This window comes from Eucyclogobius newberryi, unplaced genomic scaffold (genome assembly GCF_026437365.1).
Source record: "Eucyclogobius newberryi isolate DKJ021-1_F unplaced genomic scaffold, fEucNew1.0.hap1 SCAF_16, whole genome shotgun sequence".
Classification (NCBI taxonomy): Eukaryota; Metazoa; Chordata; class Actinopteri; order Gobiiformes; family Gobiidae; genus Eucyclogobius; species Eucyclogobius newberryi.
The window spans coordinates 26704197-26723600 of record NW_027315790.1 but is presented as its reverse complement, the minus strand read 5'-3'; the positions used below and the strand labels follow the sequence as shown (position 1 = coordinate 26723600).

The following is a 19404-nucleotide window of genomic DNA, read 5'->3' as shown; positions in this document are numbered from 1 at the left end:
AGTGGCGCTTGGAAAAGAATGTGTGTTTATCTTTTCATGCGTCACGTGACTTATCGCGCCGTCCCCAACCAAAACAATCTGCGTGACCTTGGCTCCTGGCACAGATCCTCCTCGCTGTATTTTGGCCACGTCATCTTTCCTTTTTTCATTTAATTCCATCTCTGAAAGTGGTAAAAATCGGTTTGTGAGCTGTATTTTAGGTGACTTCACGTTATCTTTGTATCGTTAGGCTTTGCTCCAAGTTTGTTCCAAGAAACAGCCTGGTCTTTCTGGTTTTTAGACAGTTTTGGAAACGACACAGAGTCACTGCGGTTTAGGTTGAAAGTAGCAGTTTTTCTTGTAAAAAGTGTGCTCTTCTTACCATCGGTTGACACAGGAATGGTATCGTGAAGAACTTTTTCGGATTCCAAAACAAATATCCGTGTTTTCAGCTCATTAATTTCTTGTTGATATTTCCGACAGCGTTCACAGTCTTTCTCCCTTCTTCTCCCGGACATGTCGCTGGCGTCAGATATGTCGTTAAAACTGGAAAAATGTTCTTAAAATCCTTGGTTTACTTGAAAAAGTCTAAAGCAAAAATGTTTGGAAGACAAAAACTGATTAAAAAGCAAAATAAATAAGGAAAGCAGCGATAGCAAGCGGAGCGAGCAAAAAAGCGTGTGCACTCTTCGGAAGCAGGTACTAAATAAGATATTCCTTTATTGTCCCACATGGGGAAATTTCATTGGTGCAACGCAGGTAGATACAGAGGTAGATACAGGAGAACAGATATAGGAAGTCTGAAAAACACTTTCAGTAGAAGATCTCCTATAAATAAATAAAAACTCCCATAGACAAATAAATAAATAAATACCATTGCATGTGATCCCGACAGTAATTGCACATGAATATGTGTCACGACAGCACATAGATTGCACATGAATTTCACAGTAATTGCACATGAATTGCACATGAATTCCAACAGCAATTGCACATACGACAGAATTGCACATCAGTATTAGGTTAGGTCAGTTTTGCGACGGGATAACGTGACGATCTCCGGGTAAGACGACTGTTCTCCGCAGTTTCATGAGTTCCTCCTTTGTGGAAACGCGGTACGGCGCCGGCCGGGGGGCGGGGCGGGGCCGGAGCCGGGGGGCGGGGCCGGAGCCGGGGGACTCAGAGCCAAAACACATCGCAACGACACGACGAAAACACTCAATCCAGCCGAATAAAGTCAAAACACGTTAATTTAAAGCGACTCCAGTGCGTGTCCCGATCGTTCGTGAAGTTCCTCTTTCATATAAACGTGTATATAAACGTGTACCGACGACACGCCGTACTTTAGCGCGGCCGGAGGGCGCGGGGGGAGGGGCTGGTGGGCTCGCACGGAGCTAGCTCACATCACAACAACACAACGAACGCAACGAAAAACGCTCAAATCCAGCCGAAAAGTCAAAAACAGTTGAATTAAAAAACTATTCCAGCGCGTGTTCCTATCGTACAGTAAAATAGAAAAAATATACTAACTATATTTACAAAATATAGGAGATAAAGCACAATAAGTGTGAGAAAGAAGAGAGAGCGTTTACACCGGGCTGCCAGCTGTACCAGCGCCTTATGCCACTAAATGAAGTAACACTTTAATACTTTCTATACACTCTATTACACCAAGTTGTTCAGTGCAATATATTGATTATCCACTGACATAAATACATGTGCAGATAAACTAATCTGAATAATTAGGATGCTAGGAATGTGTCAAGAAAGTCAGGAATAAGTCTGGACCACTGCAATCCATTTAAACTCTCAATGTAGTTCTCGTTTTTAAGACACTACAAATTTGCGGCGCCTTTGACACTCACCTTGTCATTAATGGTCACATCTGCCCCTCGGTTCAACAAAACTTTGATCACTTTCACGTGTTTGTGCTCCGCTGCCCAAATGATCGGCGTCCAACCACCGTTGTCCTGAAGTAGAGAGAGAAATAGAGACTTAAAACTAATCTTTGAAGTAAAATTTAGTTAAAAAAATATCCATACATTTACCTGTGCATTGACATCGGCCTGTCCCGTCTCTAGAAGTAATTTTACAATGTCCAAGCTCCCTAGTTTTGCAGCGTGATGGAGTCCAGTGTACCCATCATCCTCCTGCACAAGTAGACAAATTAATATTATTATAGTGCTAAAAACGCCAAGGACTATGGGTGTAATGCTTTGAGTAATATGGTCTAACCACGTGGTAAACACAGGCTCCGTTCTGGACCAGGTATCGAGCCACTTCCAGGTGATTGTTGATGATGGCCTCCAACAAAGGTGTCCGCAGCTCTTTGTCCTGGGCGTCTATACGAGCTCCAGCCTGTGTGTTTAAATAAAGAATGAATGGTAAATAGATGGACCAATGGAAGAGCACAATGTTTTGAAAGAGAATGCTGGCAAATACATCTTGTGATTTTGATTCAAAAGAGAAAAAAACGGTTAAAAAAAGGACACAAATTACGCAAAATGTACTTTTAAATTTAGCTTTAACCATGATCATATTGTTCCCTCGTCAAAAACACGCCTGGAGTTGGATTTTGCTTCTAACATTTGGTTTACCAGGCCGTATCACTCTTTGAGCCTCAGAAAACACTCCCACATCCCAGAGTTGTGACATAAATGAAATTCGGAGGACTCCTGTGGTGTTTTCAAGTCAATAAATCGTTGCCCGACTCTTTCTGAGCATTTACACCATCAAATCACTGCCATTACAACTGCATGCTTGCAATAGCATGTCTGGAGAAGCTAGCTTTTGTTTTGTTCTCATGGTAATTCCCTTTGATGCCCACGGATGGAGTGCTAACACCAAATCCTGTTGAGGGAACACCTGACAGGTAGAAAGTACTGATGCAAAAGCAAATGTACTCAAGAGCAATACAAATACTAATTCCATGTAATGCATTATGTGTCCTTTAAAATAAGAATGTCATACTGCAACACAAATTCTGTATATATTAGGATTAATGATAGGTATTTATTTACCTATTTTACCTTTTATTCACATTAGGAATGTCAAGATTATTCAGTAAATCAACAATTGAGATTATTCAGGTCACAATATAATCGTATGGACTAAAAAAAAATTATTGTGACCATCTTAGAATATTTTTTTTCAGTCTATCTATACTACAAAGTGTGTCAAAGCTGTTATGTGGTCTGTTTATGATAACTTACATATTACTACAAGTGTATTATTACTTTTTACCATACTTTATCATTGCAAAAGTTTGATTTCATAAGGCTGGACACATAATAGAGGAACTCTGATCTATTAAACAATTAGAATGAAAGAATATTAAGTGTTTTACTGTTGTTTGGTCGTGGTGTCAGTAAATGTGAATAATCGTTAAATCGTGATGTTTATTTTCACAGTAATCAACACTAAAATTTGATATCGTGACATCCCTAACTTGCATGTATTACTATTGCTTCCCTGGTGCTTTTAAGAACGCCACTGAGGTCACGTACTTTCCTATAAGTCCGTAGTTTTAAGTGTAAATCACCTGCACCAGGATGTAGCAGACCTCGAGCAGACCTCTCTGAGCCGCAGCGTGGAGAGCCGAGCGCCTGTTCTGGGAGTCGGGCTGGTACGTGGGGTCTATGCCCTCCACTGAAACGCGACAGATAATCAATAATGAAAAAATGAAAATGAATTATCCGTATGATTTTATGATAGGGGATTTGGTGAGACTGACTGAGCATGAGCAGGACCCTCTGCACCTCGCCCTGTTTGGCCGCGGGATAGAGCTGACGTGGGTGGAAACGAAGCTTTTTCTTCCTGTAAACAAGCAATAATGATTAAAACTGCACCGTGGAAAGGTTTTATTCCATCATAGCAAGCAAAAAAATAACTTATACAGATCATTAGGCTTGCCAAAAACGTATGCAAAAATTAAATAAAAGCATATGAACGGTGTTGAACTTTTCCAGGGTTACAAACAAAATAAACTATTATGTCATACAGAAAAAATCGCATTAGATTATATCAAATTATGACAATGCAATTAAGTTGTTAAAGGAGGCCAGACTTCTATGTTTAGGACTGGAACGAACATTGCATTCTAGATTAAATTGTTAATATTCTTTTTCTGTACTTGGTATGAAACATTTTACTGAGTAGCTTTAAATTTAAATCAGAAGTATGTATTGACTCTGTCCCAAGATACTTTTAATGCAGATTTATTCTGAAATTAGCAAAACATTGGACATGCTTTAAAATTTGTTGAGTTATAATTTGGTGTTTTGGTTCTTAAGACAATTATCCAATCAGAAGGCAGAATGAGCCCCACACTCTAATCTGAAGAGACAAACCTCTCCGTGTCCTGTGAGAGAATGGCCTTCTGCAGCGCCGCCCTGCTGGGCCCTGGCGGAAGTGCCCCGGGGCTGATGGGTTTTCCGTTGGGCATGCAGAGGGAGGGCCCCACGCTGTCCACGCCGCCCTCTGCTGGCGGGACGGAGGCGGCGGTCGCTGCCGAGCCCACGGTCTGTGGCGGCTGCTGCTGCTCCACGGTCAACTTCAAACCGAGACTACGCATCCGAGCGCTGAGAGGACGGACAGTTTAGCCATTAATCACATGAATACATTTAAATATGCTATAGATACTGTTGTGCATCACTGAACTAAATAATAACGGGAAACAAACAAGAGGATGGGCAAAAACGACTTTACCATTTCAACTCCTAATGAAAGTTAAAGGGAAAATAAATAAATAAAATGTTGCCAAAAATAGCAGTGACTTTATCACATACAAAACGCTGTGATCAATGTGTCATATCAATACACTGTAACTAGGGTTGACAAAAGTATCAAAAATCAGACACTAATCAATAATACAACTAGTATCTTAACTAGATTCTCATTTTATTGATTGTTGAAACTGAAAAGTGTCATAAAAAGGACAAAATTGGACTTAAACCTGAACACACAAAGTAAGTACTGTTATTTTGTGTTAAAACTTTACATTGTCTAGAAAAAGAGTGCTATCAAAATCGGTATCGCGCATCAAGCCTAATCATTACAATCAAAATAGAGTTTGAACCATAATACCGTATTTTCTGGGCTATAAGTTCCACCTTTTTTCATAGTTTTGGCCGGGGTGTGACTTTTACTTACATTTATACTTATAATTTGGAGCGACTTATATGTGATATTATTTGTTTATTTATTTTCACACTTGCAACCGCATTTACTACTCCAGTGCAACTTATATGTTTTTTTCTTGTCTATTGTGCATTTTTTGGCTGGTGCGACTTACAGTCCGGAAAATAGGGTACTTCAAATCATTGTAGTTCTTCTATTAAAATGTTTATAATCAGGCTAAATTATAATCACAGACCTCCTCATCATCACTCATATAAACTGGATGGATTTTCCATTTGGATGTTTCATATCAATATAGAATTAAATAAACTTGCTCTACTGAAAATAGACATTTAAGAATCAGAAAATTGGGGGGAAAAATGTTTTCTGTTTTTTTTTTTGTAGAGAATTAAAACTGTAAAACATCGAAAAAGAATCCCCAGTCGTACCTGACGGGTCTCTCCGGCATCTGCCCGTCCTTGGTGCCGCCGGTGGACGCAGTGAGCGAGGGGGCGTTGGGGGTGCAGGGGGGCAGCGAGGGCGTGGTGGTCGAGGACGCCGACATCGTGACAACGGTGGCAGCCGAGGTCGAGCTCGGGACGGTCACCTCCTGGGCCTCCGACGCGTCCTCTCCGCAGTGAGGGCAGAAGATCATCCCGCCCCCGTGCGCCCGCCGGCCCCCGCCCAGAACAGTCACGCAGCCCCGGTGGAAACGGTGGGTGATGCGATGGTCGGGACAGCACTCCAGAAATGTGCCCTGAAAGTTATTTTGTTAAATGAATAATCCAGTTCATCCAGCATAAAAGGCCAAATATCAATTAACTTTGCTCTAAGCGAGTCGCCATTTTTATTCTGTATCATTTGTTTGCCTAATCTTCTTTAAATTTACTGTTTTATTCTTGTTCTGTGGAGCATCTTTGACTGTCCTGAAATCACTATATAAACAACATGTATTATCATTATTATAAACTTTTAGAAAATTGCCATTAGATTTGACAAATTATCCGATTATATTTTACAAATACTTTGCCAAAATTTGATCTACCGGTAGATATTATTCAACCAGAATACGTATTTACATATTTTTCTTGCTTGTTTTTTTAATCCTTTTTTTAACACCCCCCCTAATTGCATGTCATTATTTGGTATTTTTATGCCATGTTCTCAAGTTTGTGACCGGCTTTATGAATTTTTACTTTCTGAAAGACAAAATAAAGTAAAATGAGAATAAAAACCAGATAAAGAAAAGTTCTTTACATTTACGTCTATTTTTGAACTATGGATCGAAGTAAAAATACTTAACTTTGCTTCTAAAATGATCACAATCATTTATTATTTGTTGCTCTTACGATTATATTGTGACCAGAATAATCACAATACTCAATTAACCCAATAATCGTGACTTCCCGACCCATAACTAGACGCACCACTTATTTCTTGCCAATAGTGTGCGACTGCTGAACCAGATGAGCATTTCTAGTTCACTTTCTACCGCATTGACACAGTGGACATCTCTTACAGCGAGGCAGAAGTATCCACAGCCGGGACAGCAGTGGTGTTTGACCATGTGGGACCGATGGACGTCGCAGAGGACCATGAGGGGGACGCGACTCGAGGGGCGCATCGTCTCCGCCTTCAGGGTCCGATTTGTGCACGTCCGGAGCTGGAAGAAGAGAGGGAATGATGTTTCTTTGTAGCACAGTATGTCTTTATGTTATTAGTTACACCGCATTATAAACGATGAACAGAAAAAAAATTATGTTTTTTAAGTAGGTCGTCAACTAAAGTCATGCCATGTGCTTCAATTAATCGACTAAAAGCGGTCGTGGCGCTGGAAAAAGCTCATTAAAAGGCAAATTAAACTGACAGTCAACTCATTCTCCTTTCTACTGTGGTCCATACAAAAATCCTTATTATCCCAACAAAAGAATAAGTCAACAAGCAAAAGATTGGGCCGATTAAGACGCGATCGACCGATGAAAAGACTACAGCCCTGTGGCAATGCTAAAACGGTGACATAGAATCTACCTCTCCATTGACGCTCTCCGTGGCCATGCAGGTCCTGAAGCAGCGCTGACTGGAGCCGTCAACGCGCGGAGCCTCCATACGACAGCTGCACAGTGGGAGCTCCTCCAGACGCTCCACCTCGCCCCCATCACTGCCCTCTACAGGCAAAATACACGCGATTATCAATCGACAGCGGGGACGGAATTAAGTCCATTGGTCGTTTAGTGTCACGTGATGACAATATGGATTCAATTTGACGAGGCCGGGGGATCTCGGTGGAACAACATTCATGGACAAGAGTGTTTTTGTCAAATATACTACTGTCATTTTAGTCATTAATCTTCTTTACACAAAACAATGGCATGTTTTGGAACCCTTGAATTGACCAGTTAACGATGATTCAATTACGCAATTTGTTGATTATTTTAGTTGCAAGTGATCTTAACCAAAGTAGGCAACATGTAGGCAGCTAATGAAAATGTGTGTGGTTTTTGATGATGAAAAAGGAAATGAACGCACAACATTAATAATTGACAAAACTCACAAGAACTATAACATTTACATAAGTTAATGTGTAACTTTGATATGACATTAGTAATAGACTAAACTGACCAGGCTGAGGTGAATGCGACAGACTGTCGGCAGCAGCGATGTCCAAAGCTCCCAAAGGAACCTCGGTGTACTCAGGCTCGCCCCCTGGTGGAGCAGTTACAAAGAACAATGAATTAAGAAAAATAATACACTTCATTTTAAATGATAATTCAAATTAAAACATGCTTCTCACCTCCAATAGTCTCGACTGCATCACCCGAGTCTTTGTCCTGATCCGACGTGAACCAGTGTCCGTTTTTGGTCTGTGAAGTCCTCGTGTCAGAATCCAACTGCTGTCAACAACAAGAATGATTTTGTTGTAATGAGAGATAACAGATCACAATGGTGTAATCACAATTTCACACTGGTAAATAGTTAAATTGTGGTCTCATACCTTGTCCAATGAAACTGGACTGGAAATGAGGCTTTTCCTGGCGCCTTCCTCCTCTGCGTCGCCCATGGACCCATTCTTTTGCATCGACACTGGTTTAGAAACGAGTTCTGGGCTTTTGTGAGATTCCTGTGCGTGTACAGAGAAAAGCTGCAATTATTGCCAAGAAGAGAACATGAGAAAGAACGGCGGTGCTTGTTTATACCGTACCGTGTTGTCCGGCGCCGTCTTCGATAGACTATCAAACAAGTGTTCAAGTTTTCTCTTCTTAGCAGCTGTAAAATAAGTATAGCTTTACAAGTAAGGATTTAATAAGGTGATACAAGTCTGTGGGTTAAATATTGTCTGTGTAAAAGTATAGCATATTAGCAACTAGCACAGGGCCTCAAAAAGCAGCTAGATTTAGTACAGAGACGTTAAGCTCATAAAACACCAGACTAAACCTAAATTGCTAGTTTCTGCCTGAAGTCTCTGGTGAATGGTGAATATATTATACTAGTTTTATTTTATTGAAGTCTGCAGATACATAAAAAGGCCCTCTCAACACTAGCAAACATATAAACTAGGTACTACTAATGACAGTGCTATTAGCGACACTCGGCTTGCTAGAGTTTGTTACAACATAACAGTAGCAGTCATCATAAATTATTGCACTATTGGAATTATCATAAATATATATTCATTCACTTGCCATGTTCTGCATCAGATTGGTCTGAAGTCTGAGGTCCGCTGATTTGACTGATCTACAAAGAAACAAGGAACAAACAATAATCAGTGAGAACATACACTACGGCTGAGTTGCCCTGAGGTTTAAAACATTTCGCTAACGTCTTTTCCGTGTCCTAACTTCTATCCTGTGTCCTTCTTTCCCGTGTCCTAACTTTTCCCGTGTCCTAACTTCTTTCCCGTGTCCTAACTTCTTTCCCGTGTCCTAACTTCTTTCCCGTGTCCTAACTTCTTTCCCGTGTCCTAACCTCTTTCCCGTGTCCTAACCTCTTTCCCGTGTCCTAACCTCTTTCCCGAGGTTCGTGTCCTAACCTCTTTCCCGTGTCCTAACCCCTTTCCTGTGTCCTAACCTCTTTCCCGTGTCCTAACCTCTTTCCCGTGTCCTAACCTCTTTCCCGTGTCCGTTTAACCTCTTTTCTGTGTCCTAACCTTTTTCCCGTGTCCTAACGTCTCTTTCCCGTGTCTTTACAGTGTCCTAACCTCTTTCCCGTGTCTTTCCCGTGTCCTCACCTGTGCAAATGGAGGCCTGTTCATGGTCTTGCGAGCGCGGTGGATCTTGGTTGGAGCAGGGGAGACCGACGGGGAGGCTGTCCCAGGAGAGGACAGCGGCGCAGGTGGCAGAGAGGACTTACTGCTGCCCGGCCCAGAAACACTCATCTTGGCTCGGCCCGGGGACTGGAGCGTAGACGAGGTGGAGGGAGAGGACAGCAACGGAGAGGACATCGAGGTGTGAGGTTTGGGAGGATGAACTGAAAAACAAAAAGACGTTTCTACAATTATCAGAATAATACATGAAACCAATTTACAGGAGCAAGTCTAATGTTGGGATTCAGCAAGAGCTTGTTTAGGGCATTGTTCAATCTAAATGTTGAAAATTAATTTTAAAAATCTGATTTTCATGGATAATACACATTATTCATAAATATACCATTACATTTGATTAAACATATTTTGAACAGCAGTGGCCTCGTGGGGTGTATTCTCTCTCTGGAAGTCTCATATTTCAACCGTTATTTGGTTAATGATCCATTTAAAAAGTCAATGTACAACCGAAATAATCGCAGACTAGTAGACTTCTAAAATAATCGTTAGTTGCAGCCTTACTTATAGCCTAAATGTGACAAACTAATCAAAAACTTCAGAGTCCCTTCATTTCCCTGGGTTTGAATGTGTATGTTATGGATTGCCCTTTTTCTTAAGCGTAATATACACTTTAATGTAAGAATATCTATTTTGGGCTGATTTTTAAATAGATTGAATGTGCTTTTTATAAATACCGGTGATCATTTTTGACTTTTTTTTACAGTCCATTCCAATCACCACAAATTGTGTTTTTTATAAAGAATGAATAATAAGCAGTAAAGTTTTTTATTGATTGACTGGTTATTGAAATGACTGTAAAAAAGCAACAAAAAAAGACTCAATCCACCTGCTGCGATAAATGTATAATGATTTATCATTTAACCTTTATTTAACCAGGTGAGAACACATTGAGAACGAGACCTCTTTTCCAGGGGATATTTTCATTAAATAAGTACCAACACCTGGCCTTTACTTGCAGTGTTAAAGGTCAGATTTCAGTAGAAATAGAAACAAAGAAAAAAAGGGAAGTTGAGGAAAAAAAGAAAAGATCTGCAAGGTTTTGAAATCCTTCAACCAACTATTTTCCAACTTGTAAAATGTAACAACCAGAAGAAGAGATTTAGTTTGGTGATCTTATCTCTCACCATATACTCACATACAAGAGCCTTAAATCACCCAAAAACAAAATGGGAAAAATGCTACAAAAGTCCAAGGTCGTGAGAAACGGGCCTTGTCAAATACTCACACTACACACTTCTACTACACACTTCTACTGCATGTGTGAGGGCACAAGGGCACAAGAGGTAAACAGGAGAAGGAGAAAAGTGTTGTTGAACCACACTTGAATTAAACACAAAGCGTCAGCTCAGTTTAGTTTGGATCATTTGTTGAATTGCCCACAAACAAATGAGAACAGGCTTAAGGTTTTTACAGTCTTGTTGCTGGACAGTCGCTTATTAATTTAAAATATCATCTGTTTAACTGCTTCTTTCCGTTGTTTCCTGTTCGCTCTCACTGCTAAGTCGCTAAAGCAGAAGCGTCGCGCTGTTTAAAAACATTACAATGAAATGCATTGTGGGGAATGTAAATGCATCGCTCCACACTTGCTGGAAGTGCGGAGAGAAGCCTGCGGTGAAGTGCGGATTAAAACATTCTAAATTATGTTTTAATTCGCACACTTCAGCCCATCGTGGACACGTATTTGAAGTGTACAAGTGAGAGTATCGGGACAGGGCCACAGAACAGATGCTTCAGCTTTACCTCCAGCAGGTTTGTGTGTCGGTGATGTTTTAGAAGAACCATCTTCAGTTCGAAATCCATCTTTGGGTTTTGAAGACCCCAGAATCGAGGACTTTCCCCCCATGAGATCTGCTTTCTTGACAGCAGGGACCACCCTCAACACTGCATTATCTGGAGGAATACAAATGTGAAAAGCTACTTCCAATACAAAGAAAGTGAGACAACCAATTTAGTAGATTAGATGTAGCATTACCTTCGTCAAGATGACTTGGTCCCGGTAGTGTTTCTTTAGACTTATCTAGTTCAATGGAGTTCTACAAAAAACAGAATAAAGACACACATTGTAATGTCATTATAATTTAGAAGCTTCTCAGTAGGTTTAATATGTGTTTTACAAAAGTCAAAAAATAGGTTGTTTCATGTTCTACAATTTGATTAAGTCATAATGCCCACTATTTATGGGAGAGATATTCAAACTTACAAAAAAGTCAGCAATGGTGCAAGTTCTCCCACTTAAAAAGATGACAGAGGCCTGTAATTGACATCATAGGTAGACCTCAACTATGAGAGACAAAATGAGGGAGGGAAAAAATCACATTGTCTGAAATTTATTTCAGACAATGTGAAGAAGAATTTATTTGCAAATAATGGTGGAAAATAAGTATTTGCAGATCTCCTCTAGAGCAGTGATGTTTTGGGGCTGTTGGCAGGTAACACAACTCCCTCCAAAGGTTTTCTATGGGGTTGAGATCTGAAGACTGGCTAGGCCACTCCATGACCTTGAAAAGCTTCTTACAAAGCCACTCCTTTGTTGCTCTGGCAGTGTGCTTGGGACCATTGTCATTCTGAAAGACCCAGCCACGTTTCATCTTCAATGCCCTTGCTGATGGAAGGAGGTTTGCACTCAAAATCTCATAATACATGGCCCCATTCATTCTTTCATGTACACACACCAGTCGTCCCTGGTCCGTTTGCAGAGAAACAGCCCCAAAGCATGATGTTGCCACCCCCATGCTTCACAGTTGGTACGGTGTTCTGTGGATGCAACTCAGCATTCACTCTCCTCCAAACACGACGAGTTGTGTTTGTACCAAACAGTTCTACTTTGGTTTCATCTGACCATGACATTCTCCCAATACTCTTCCAGAACATCCAAATGCTCTCTAGCAAACTTCAGACGCGCCAGGATATGTACTGGCTTAAGCAGGGGGACACGTCCCTGTGGGCGTAGTGCTACTGACGGTAGCCTTTGTAACGTTGGTCCCAGTTCTCTGCGGATCCCCCCGCCCCGTGTGATTCTGGGATTTTTGCTCACCGTTCTTGTGATAATTTTGTCCCCACGGGCTGAGATCTTTTATAGAGCCCCTGATCGAGGGAGATTGGCAGTGGTCTTGTAAGTCTTCCATTTTCTGATTATTGCTCCCACAATAGATTTCTTCACATCAAGCTGCTTGCCTATTGCAGATTCAGTCTTGCCAGCCTGGTGGAGGTCTACAATTTTGTTTCTGGTGTCCTTCAACAGCTCTTTGGTCTTCACCATAGTGAAGTTTAGAGTGTGAGCAGGGCGACGCAATTTCTCTGAAATGCGAGGCATTTGTCAGAAAAAAGTGTTTTTGATAAGCAGCTCTTGCGATACAAAAAATTGTGTTCAATTGTATAACCAAAGCGCCTAAAAAAGCACTGATCACTCGTCAATCGATTGTCAACAACGGCATGACACAATGTAGGACGCTGTGTTGACTTGACGAGGTCCCGAGATCTGTGACAGATCGCCGCGTCTGAAAACGAGAGAGCGGAAGGAGCCACCGGGAGAGCGGAAGGAGCCACCGGGAGAGCGGGAGGAGCCACCGGGAGAGCGGGAGGAGCCACCGGGAGAGCAGGAGGAGCCACCGGGAGAGCGGGAGGAGCCACCGGGAGAGCGGGAGGAGCCACAGGGAGAGCAGGAGGAGCCACCGGGAGAGCGGGAGGAGGGTGATGAAGGGCTCTGACGAGCGCCGCGTCTCGCTAATCTCACGACAATAACTATGTGTAACACAATCACTATGCCCTCCTCCCACTGGCTCCTCCCGCTCTCCCTGTGGCTCCTCCCGCTCTCCCTGTGGCTCCTCCCGCTCTCCCGTTTTCAGACTAGAACAGGCTTCGAGGATGTCGAATTCAAAGGGGTCAAACTCACTTAGGACAAAACCAAGACGTGTTGTGTCTAAAAAAATCCAGAGCTGTAAGAGAAGTCATTCTGATACAAACAGCTCATCGTCATGACGAATCTGGTGGTGATATGTAACTTGTGAGTGTAAAGACAATTAATATGTAAATGAGACTCATGCAAATAGTCATCTGCTTGATGATGATATGAAAGAAAGTTGTAAATAAGGCCATCTAACTTATTAATTTGTTCAACAACTAATTTTATTTGCAACATTTTAAGTGTTTAAAAGTTGATTTGTAAAGAGTTTTTTTAAAATAGAAAATTTACAAATACATTTGAAATAATTAATCATGTTACATGGAAATGTAATGGAAAATATTTATTGTTAGTCATTTTCGTGTTTTGCTATGCAACTTATCAAATTGCTATACAAATTTGAAAAAATTAACGGATTGTTTAGCAGCGCCGCTATGCAAGAGAAAATCCTTATTCTGAGCCCTGATGACTGTTTGCGGTTGTGGGCAGGTGTCTTTTATACTATTAAAGAGTTCAAACTGGTGCCATTAATACAGGTAATGGGTGAAGGACAGAGGAGCCTCTTAAAGAAGAAGTTACAGGTCTGTGACAGCCAGAAATCTTGCTTGTTTCTAGGTGACCAAATACTTATTTTCCACCATTATTTTTCAAATATATTCTTTAAATATCAGACAATGTGATTTTCAGATTTTTTTTGTTCTCATTTTGTCTCTCATAGTTGATGTCTACCTATGATGTCAATTACAGGCCTCTCTCATATTTTTAAATGGGAGAAATTGCACAGTTGGTGACCTAAATACCCTTTTCTCCACTGTATGATCCCCAAATGCTGAGCCGTATCATTATTTGTTGGGGATTGGCTCCACAAACTCACTGACAAGAGCTACGTCCTTGGTGTTGAATAATGGCTCAGTAATAACAGAGAAATAACTATAAACCAGGTCAAGAAATCTGCAATCTGACAGTTAAAAATAATTCCATCAAAGAATGCTGACCTGTCACTTAACTTCAACAAAAACACACGGGTGAATTGAGAGAGAAGCCACGTTTTAAAGCTGTCAGTTGTATAATACTAATAAATAGCTCATGTAACAATCTGTATTTGCCTTTTCAACCAAGAAACAAAGACATTTATAATTGTGTCCTAGACTCCAAGACGCTCCACTCTCCCATAGATGAATGTATAGTCAAGAAAATCACTGTTATTTCCACGTAAGGGTAGTAATATTTGTATTAATATTCGTAGGCATGCAGGGAATTGCAACAGCAGTAGTAGATTGATAACCATAGTCAGAGCCACTTATTGTACAGAACAGTGTTATAGTCTTATATATTTTCACTCTACTTGAACAGCGTTGTAGTTATGATTATCTTTTAGGACTGGGAATCGCACAGTCCGTCGCGATTCGATTAAAAAAAAATCAAAAATCACAATGTGCAATATGCGTGCGATAATCAACCAACTGCACATAGCATGAGAAATACTGCAACTCTGCACATTCTGTTAATGGAACGCGCTTAATTCAATCATCAAAACGGTGATAACGCCACCATTATTACAGAATTATGCATGTTACCTTCTCAAAAGCCACAACTGTACCAAAACGCCCATGGCGATATATTGACACAGCAACTCCCAATATCAATACTGCATCATCTAAATAATGATATATTGCTATATTGGCAAACCCCTATTGCCTTTAAAGTGAATATAACTGAAGCTTTTTCTACTATTTAAAATGAAGTATTATAACATTCTTGTTCTCGTTTATGTTTTAATAGTTATTCTTCTTGATTTTGATGTTAATTTTCTGCCATTCTTGAACTGTGTTTTGCAACACTGGAGGGAAAAAAGTCCCTTCTCTTATTCAGAGGATTAAGCTTCCCGTGTATTCACGGATTGCAGAAGGATGAGAAATTATAGCAGTTGCCATAGCAATCGACAATCAGAAAATCGAAAATGTTGCGTACGACTGCGTAACAACAGGAAGCCGTGTAACCCATGGATGCGTGACTTTCCCCCCGGACTCATGGATCGTTGGCGTGAATTTAAGAACTTCCTTTTTTTTTTTTTTGCCGTAATCGCTGCGGGTTTTGGCGTCAGCCCGGACCTGAAACTCCGCACGTTTTTTTTTTAAAAACCGGAACCCGGCGGTGCGCGGGCCAACTTCCGCGGCGCTTACTTTTCTTTTGTTTTTTGTCGCGCAGCTGCCGATGCCAGTGGCGTGGATGTCGTGGTGGACCCTGAGGTGCCTGGCCGGGTTTGTGGTGTTCCCGACGTACGCCAACTCGTGGCGGCACAGTTTACACACGACGCTCCGCTTGTCGAGGACCCCGTGGATTCTCCAGAAGCCGAAATAGTTCCACACCGCAGATTTACTCCCGCGGGGCGAAACGATCTCTACTTTTTCGTCAAAGGGCTCCTTCTCCATGGCGCCAGCAGCTCGTGCATTGTTTAGAGGCGTGCGCGCTCGATCGGGGGGCGGAGTCAATGTGATTTCCGGTTGAAATCGTGTCAAAATAATACACCCTTTAACGTTCTATTCTGTCGTATTTAATTCCGGAAAGGAGACAACAACAACAACAACAACATTCTTTAGACTTTATTCTTTAGACTTTATTCTTTAGACAATCATCTGTCACTGTCAGACTATGTCACAACAAAGTCAAGTCTGAGGAATAAAGTCTGGCGGTAATGCAACAATTGGATGCCAACTGCCATAAAACAACAACAACAACAACAACAACTGTGAGGGGAAAATTGGGATCGTTAACAGAATGGTGATGTCAGGATGTCAAATTTTAGCGTTACGATTATTGAGAAAAAAAACGATCATGATTGGACGATTATTCACGATTAATGTATTACTGAGACTGTGTGAAATCTGCACATTGCCATTTCTCAAGTTTGTGACCAGCTTTATGAAATTGAACTTAAAATAAAGCAAATGTGACGAAAACAGGATAAAAAGTTATTAAAATTCGTAGTAAAATTCCTACCACCTCTCAATATCAATGAAAACCACTCGTGACATGTAAGTGATGTCAAAGCCAGGCTAAAAGACATTTACGTTTAGTATTTTAGGTTATTTGTCTATTTAATATGAGATTATTAACACTTAACAACAACTAACAAACACTGTTAGTCCTGAACACTCGCAATACTGACTTAACCATGTGCAATTCCGTCATATTCATGTGCAATTACTGTGCAATTCATGTGCAATTACTGTCGTGACACATGCAATGGTATTTATTTATTTATTTATTTATTCATTTGTATCTTTATTATTTTTCCCCTCCATCCCTTGTTGGGAAATGGGAGGTTTTGTCTTTAGGAGTTTTTGTTTATAAGAGTTCTTCTATTGAGAGTGTTTTTTAAACTTCCTATAAGTTATCTGTTCTTTTCCTCTGTATCTACCTGCATTGCAACAATGAAATTTCCCCATGTGTGGACAATAAAGGATTATCTTATCTTATCTTATTATGATAGACACCTTTGCACCTTCTGGACAAATACTTACATAAAGGATGACCCCACAATAGGTTTATCTACAGTTACATACTTTACCACAGTGTGCTCAAGCTCAATAGAATGCTAGAAAATACATCTACATTTTTTTTAAGCAAACACACTGGCATTACTACCTTGGAAATTCAACATTGCTACTCATGTTTTAATCATTAGCGGTTAGATCTTATGTTGATTAATTACTGAAATTGTAGTATGGTAATGGTTTACTTCATTCATTCCATTAGGTTGCGTTCACTTAACATCACAACATCCTAGAATCCCTAAAGTTTAAAACTCAGCTGGAGTTCAGGACAGCTCCTTTTGTTTGGAACACGTTGCAGAAAGTCAAGACATTGACTGAGTTGAATACATTAGTGACCGCATCAATACTGTGCAATTGTTTTTCATAACCTGTGTTATTTTAATGTTGTTTGTTTGTATGTTGTGTACTGTGTAAACTGTGTAAACGTTGCTGCCTCTTGGCCAGCACTCCCTTGGAAAAGAGGTTGGTTAAGTAAAAGTTGAATAAATACATTTTAGAAATTGTAGATTTTTTGACCTGATTAATGGTTCATATGTCTGTAATTACTGGGCCTATCCACATGAAAAACTGGCACAATGTTCAACATCTATTCTGCCAGCAAAGATAAACAATAGAAATATTCTTTTTCAGTTTGTCAGTTGAAAGGACTTTAAGCCATGAGATGAATATTGCAGGTTTGTGGAGTCAATCCCAGATAAATAATGAGAAGGTTCAACATTTATGTAATCTCCCATAGATTTACAGAATACAGGCCCCTGCCCACCACCTTATTATGACACCATCAAATTCTAGAACGTGAACACATCCAATCGCCTGGAGTTTTGAACAATCTGGTGACAGTATTTTAAAGGGTCTATTTATGGGTTTCAGGCATAAAGATTTGGCATGGCAACGTTCTTCTGTGAGAGCAAAAGCACAGTTGAATTCAAAATATTATATATTTTGAATGGGGGAAAGGTCCTCACAAAATCTTCAAATCAGGAGGGAATCATTTGACTGAAACCCTTGAATAGCAGCCATAGAAAATAAGGTAAATAAGATAAACAGGATAAAACCCAAACTGCCAACAATAAAATGATAATGACAGTTTATGGTTTCCATAAAAAAAAGAAATCGACAGCTATGTATGTAACTACGGTTCTATGAATCCCAGATGACCGCCAGAGTCAAGTGCTTAAGCACTTTTAAGCAGAAGGGATGAAACAGAAATCTGATTACATCAGATCTAACTCTTTATATTACATTTTAATAATCTGATAACGATCAGATATTTGGTGTGAATGTAAGCATTACATGAATGAAGCAGTATTACATGAATATAACACCTGAATATAACATAAGGAACAAGAAAATAGTCATTAAAATGATATTATTACATTGTTAGAGCCAATTTGTCTTTAATTGAAATAATAAAATACAAATGTATGAAGTCTGAATTGTTATATGTGTGTTGTCATTTTAGGATTTATAATAAGTCTTTCTCATTACTGCAGCTTTCATATTTCTCCATTGTTCCAAGTCCAAGTTACAACTGGACAAATTGTGTCTCGAAAGCAATAAAGATCCAAGGAAATAAACTACAACATGATATAAAAAATTAAGGCTCAAATAAAAATGACAGGAGCTAGCATTTAGCAGAGTAGAGCAGATCAAAATGCCCACCACCTAAAATGATAGTCGTCGTCAATTATTGCGATTAATGATTTTTCAGTTTGAGTGCTACGTATTTGCTGAAATTATTTTTTACTCCATTTGGTGTGTGTTCCGCTTTGTGTTGAACGTGTCGGTGAGATTTGTACCTTTGTCGTCGTCTCTGATGCCGACATGTTTCCAAATCGACGCAACGACGCGTTTGAACGTGCTGCGTCATCCCCCAGGACACGCCCACTCTCGTTTTAATGAGGAGATGCTTCACTTTCGATTGTATTTTCCCTTATGTTTATATTTTAGAATCAAATAAAACATGAAACAGACCGCGCCACGCTGTTACGTTACTTTAAAAGCACTTCAAGCCAACCATGCAGAAATATGTACCAATTATTGATGTAGTTGTTTTTATTTTATTTTTTGTATACATGTACTTGTATATATTTTTTTTTATTATTTATTTTTTACATGTTTTATTATGAAGGTTGTATATTAATACGATTTTTTTTTTTTTTTTTTAATTCGATTTTTAAAAAAAATCGAAAAAAAATCGTCATAAAAACACAAAATGACCTTCTATTACTCCGTCATAATGTATTTCGTTTTCATAACAATTTCCGGGTTCCGTTTGATTTCATTTTATACTCATTTGGTTTCGTGTATGTGATATTTTGCTAGCATTATGAGGGTTTGTAGGACGGCTAACTCTGGTTTATTTGTGGTTATCTTTCCTTTAGTAAAGAATCTCTGGGAGCCCACGCCCTTAAACAAGCTCACTGGTCTAGGATCAGTTTGGAGCTCCTGGTTCGACGTGAAAACAACGCGTTACAAAGGTCCGTGAAACTGACTCAGGATCAGATTAGCCACGACAGCCTATTGGTTTG

General features: G+C 40.0%; 1 protein-coding gene across 3 annotated transcripts in view; it reads right to left on the bottom strand.

Annotated features, from left to right (window-relative positions):
* ehmt2 (euchromatic histone-lysine N-methyltransferase 2) overlaps nt 1-18714 on the bottom strand; it is a 30992-nt gene extending 12278 nt beyond the window's left edge. Inside the window, exons 1-18 of one of the 3 annotated variants that reach the window (XM_072448173.1) lie at nt 18673-18714; nt 11388-11448; nt 11156-11305; nt 9323-9561; nt 8778-8829; nt 8297-8361; nt 8090-8215; nt 7889-7988; nt 7717-7800; nt 7126-7262; nt 6617-6760; nt 5547-5854; nt 4329-4559; nt 3713-3795; nt 3521-3627; nt 2215-2337; nt 2022-2129; nt 1845-1949 (exon numbers count right to left, since the gene is read on the bottom strand). In XM_072448173.1, the coding sequence (XP_072304274.1) occupies nt 1845-1949; nt 2022-2129; nt 2215-2337; nt 3521-3627; nt 3713-3795; nt 4329-4559; nt 5547-5854; nt 6617-6760; nt 7126-7262; nt 7717-7800; nt 7889-7988; nt 8090-8215; nt 8297-8361; nt 8778-8829; nt 9323-9561; nt 11156-11305; nt 11388-11448; nt 18673-18699 (2250 nt within the window). In that variant the 5' untranslated portion in view covers nt 18700-18714. Of the gene's footprint in view, nt 1-1844; nt 1950-2021; nt 2130-2214; nt 2338-3520; nt 3628-3712; nt 3796-4328; nt 4560-5546; nt 5855-6616; nt 6761-7125; nt 7263-7716; nt 7801-7888; nt 7989-8089; nt 8216-8296; nt 8362-8777; nt 8830-9322; nt 9562-11155; nt 11306-11387; nt 11449-15499; nt 15795-18672 lie in introns of those variants that run through there. The other 2 variants (XM_072448171.1, XM_072448172.1) reach the window with 2 other exon arrangements.
* Nucleotides 18715-19404: the final 690 nt, after the last annotated feature.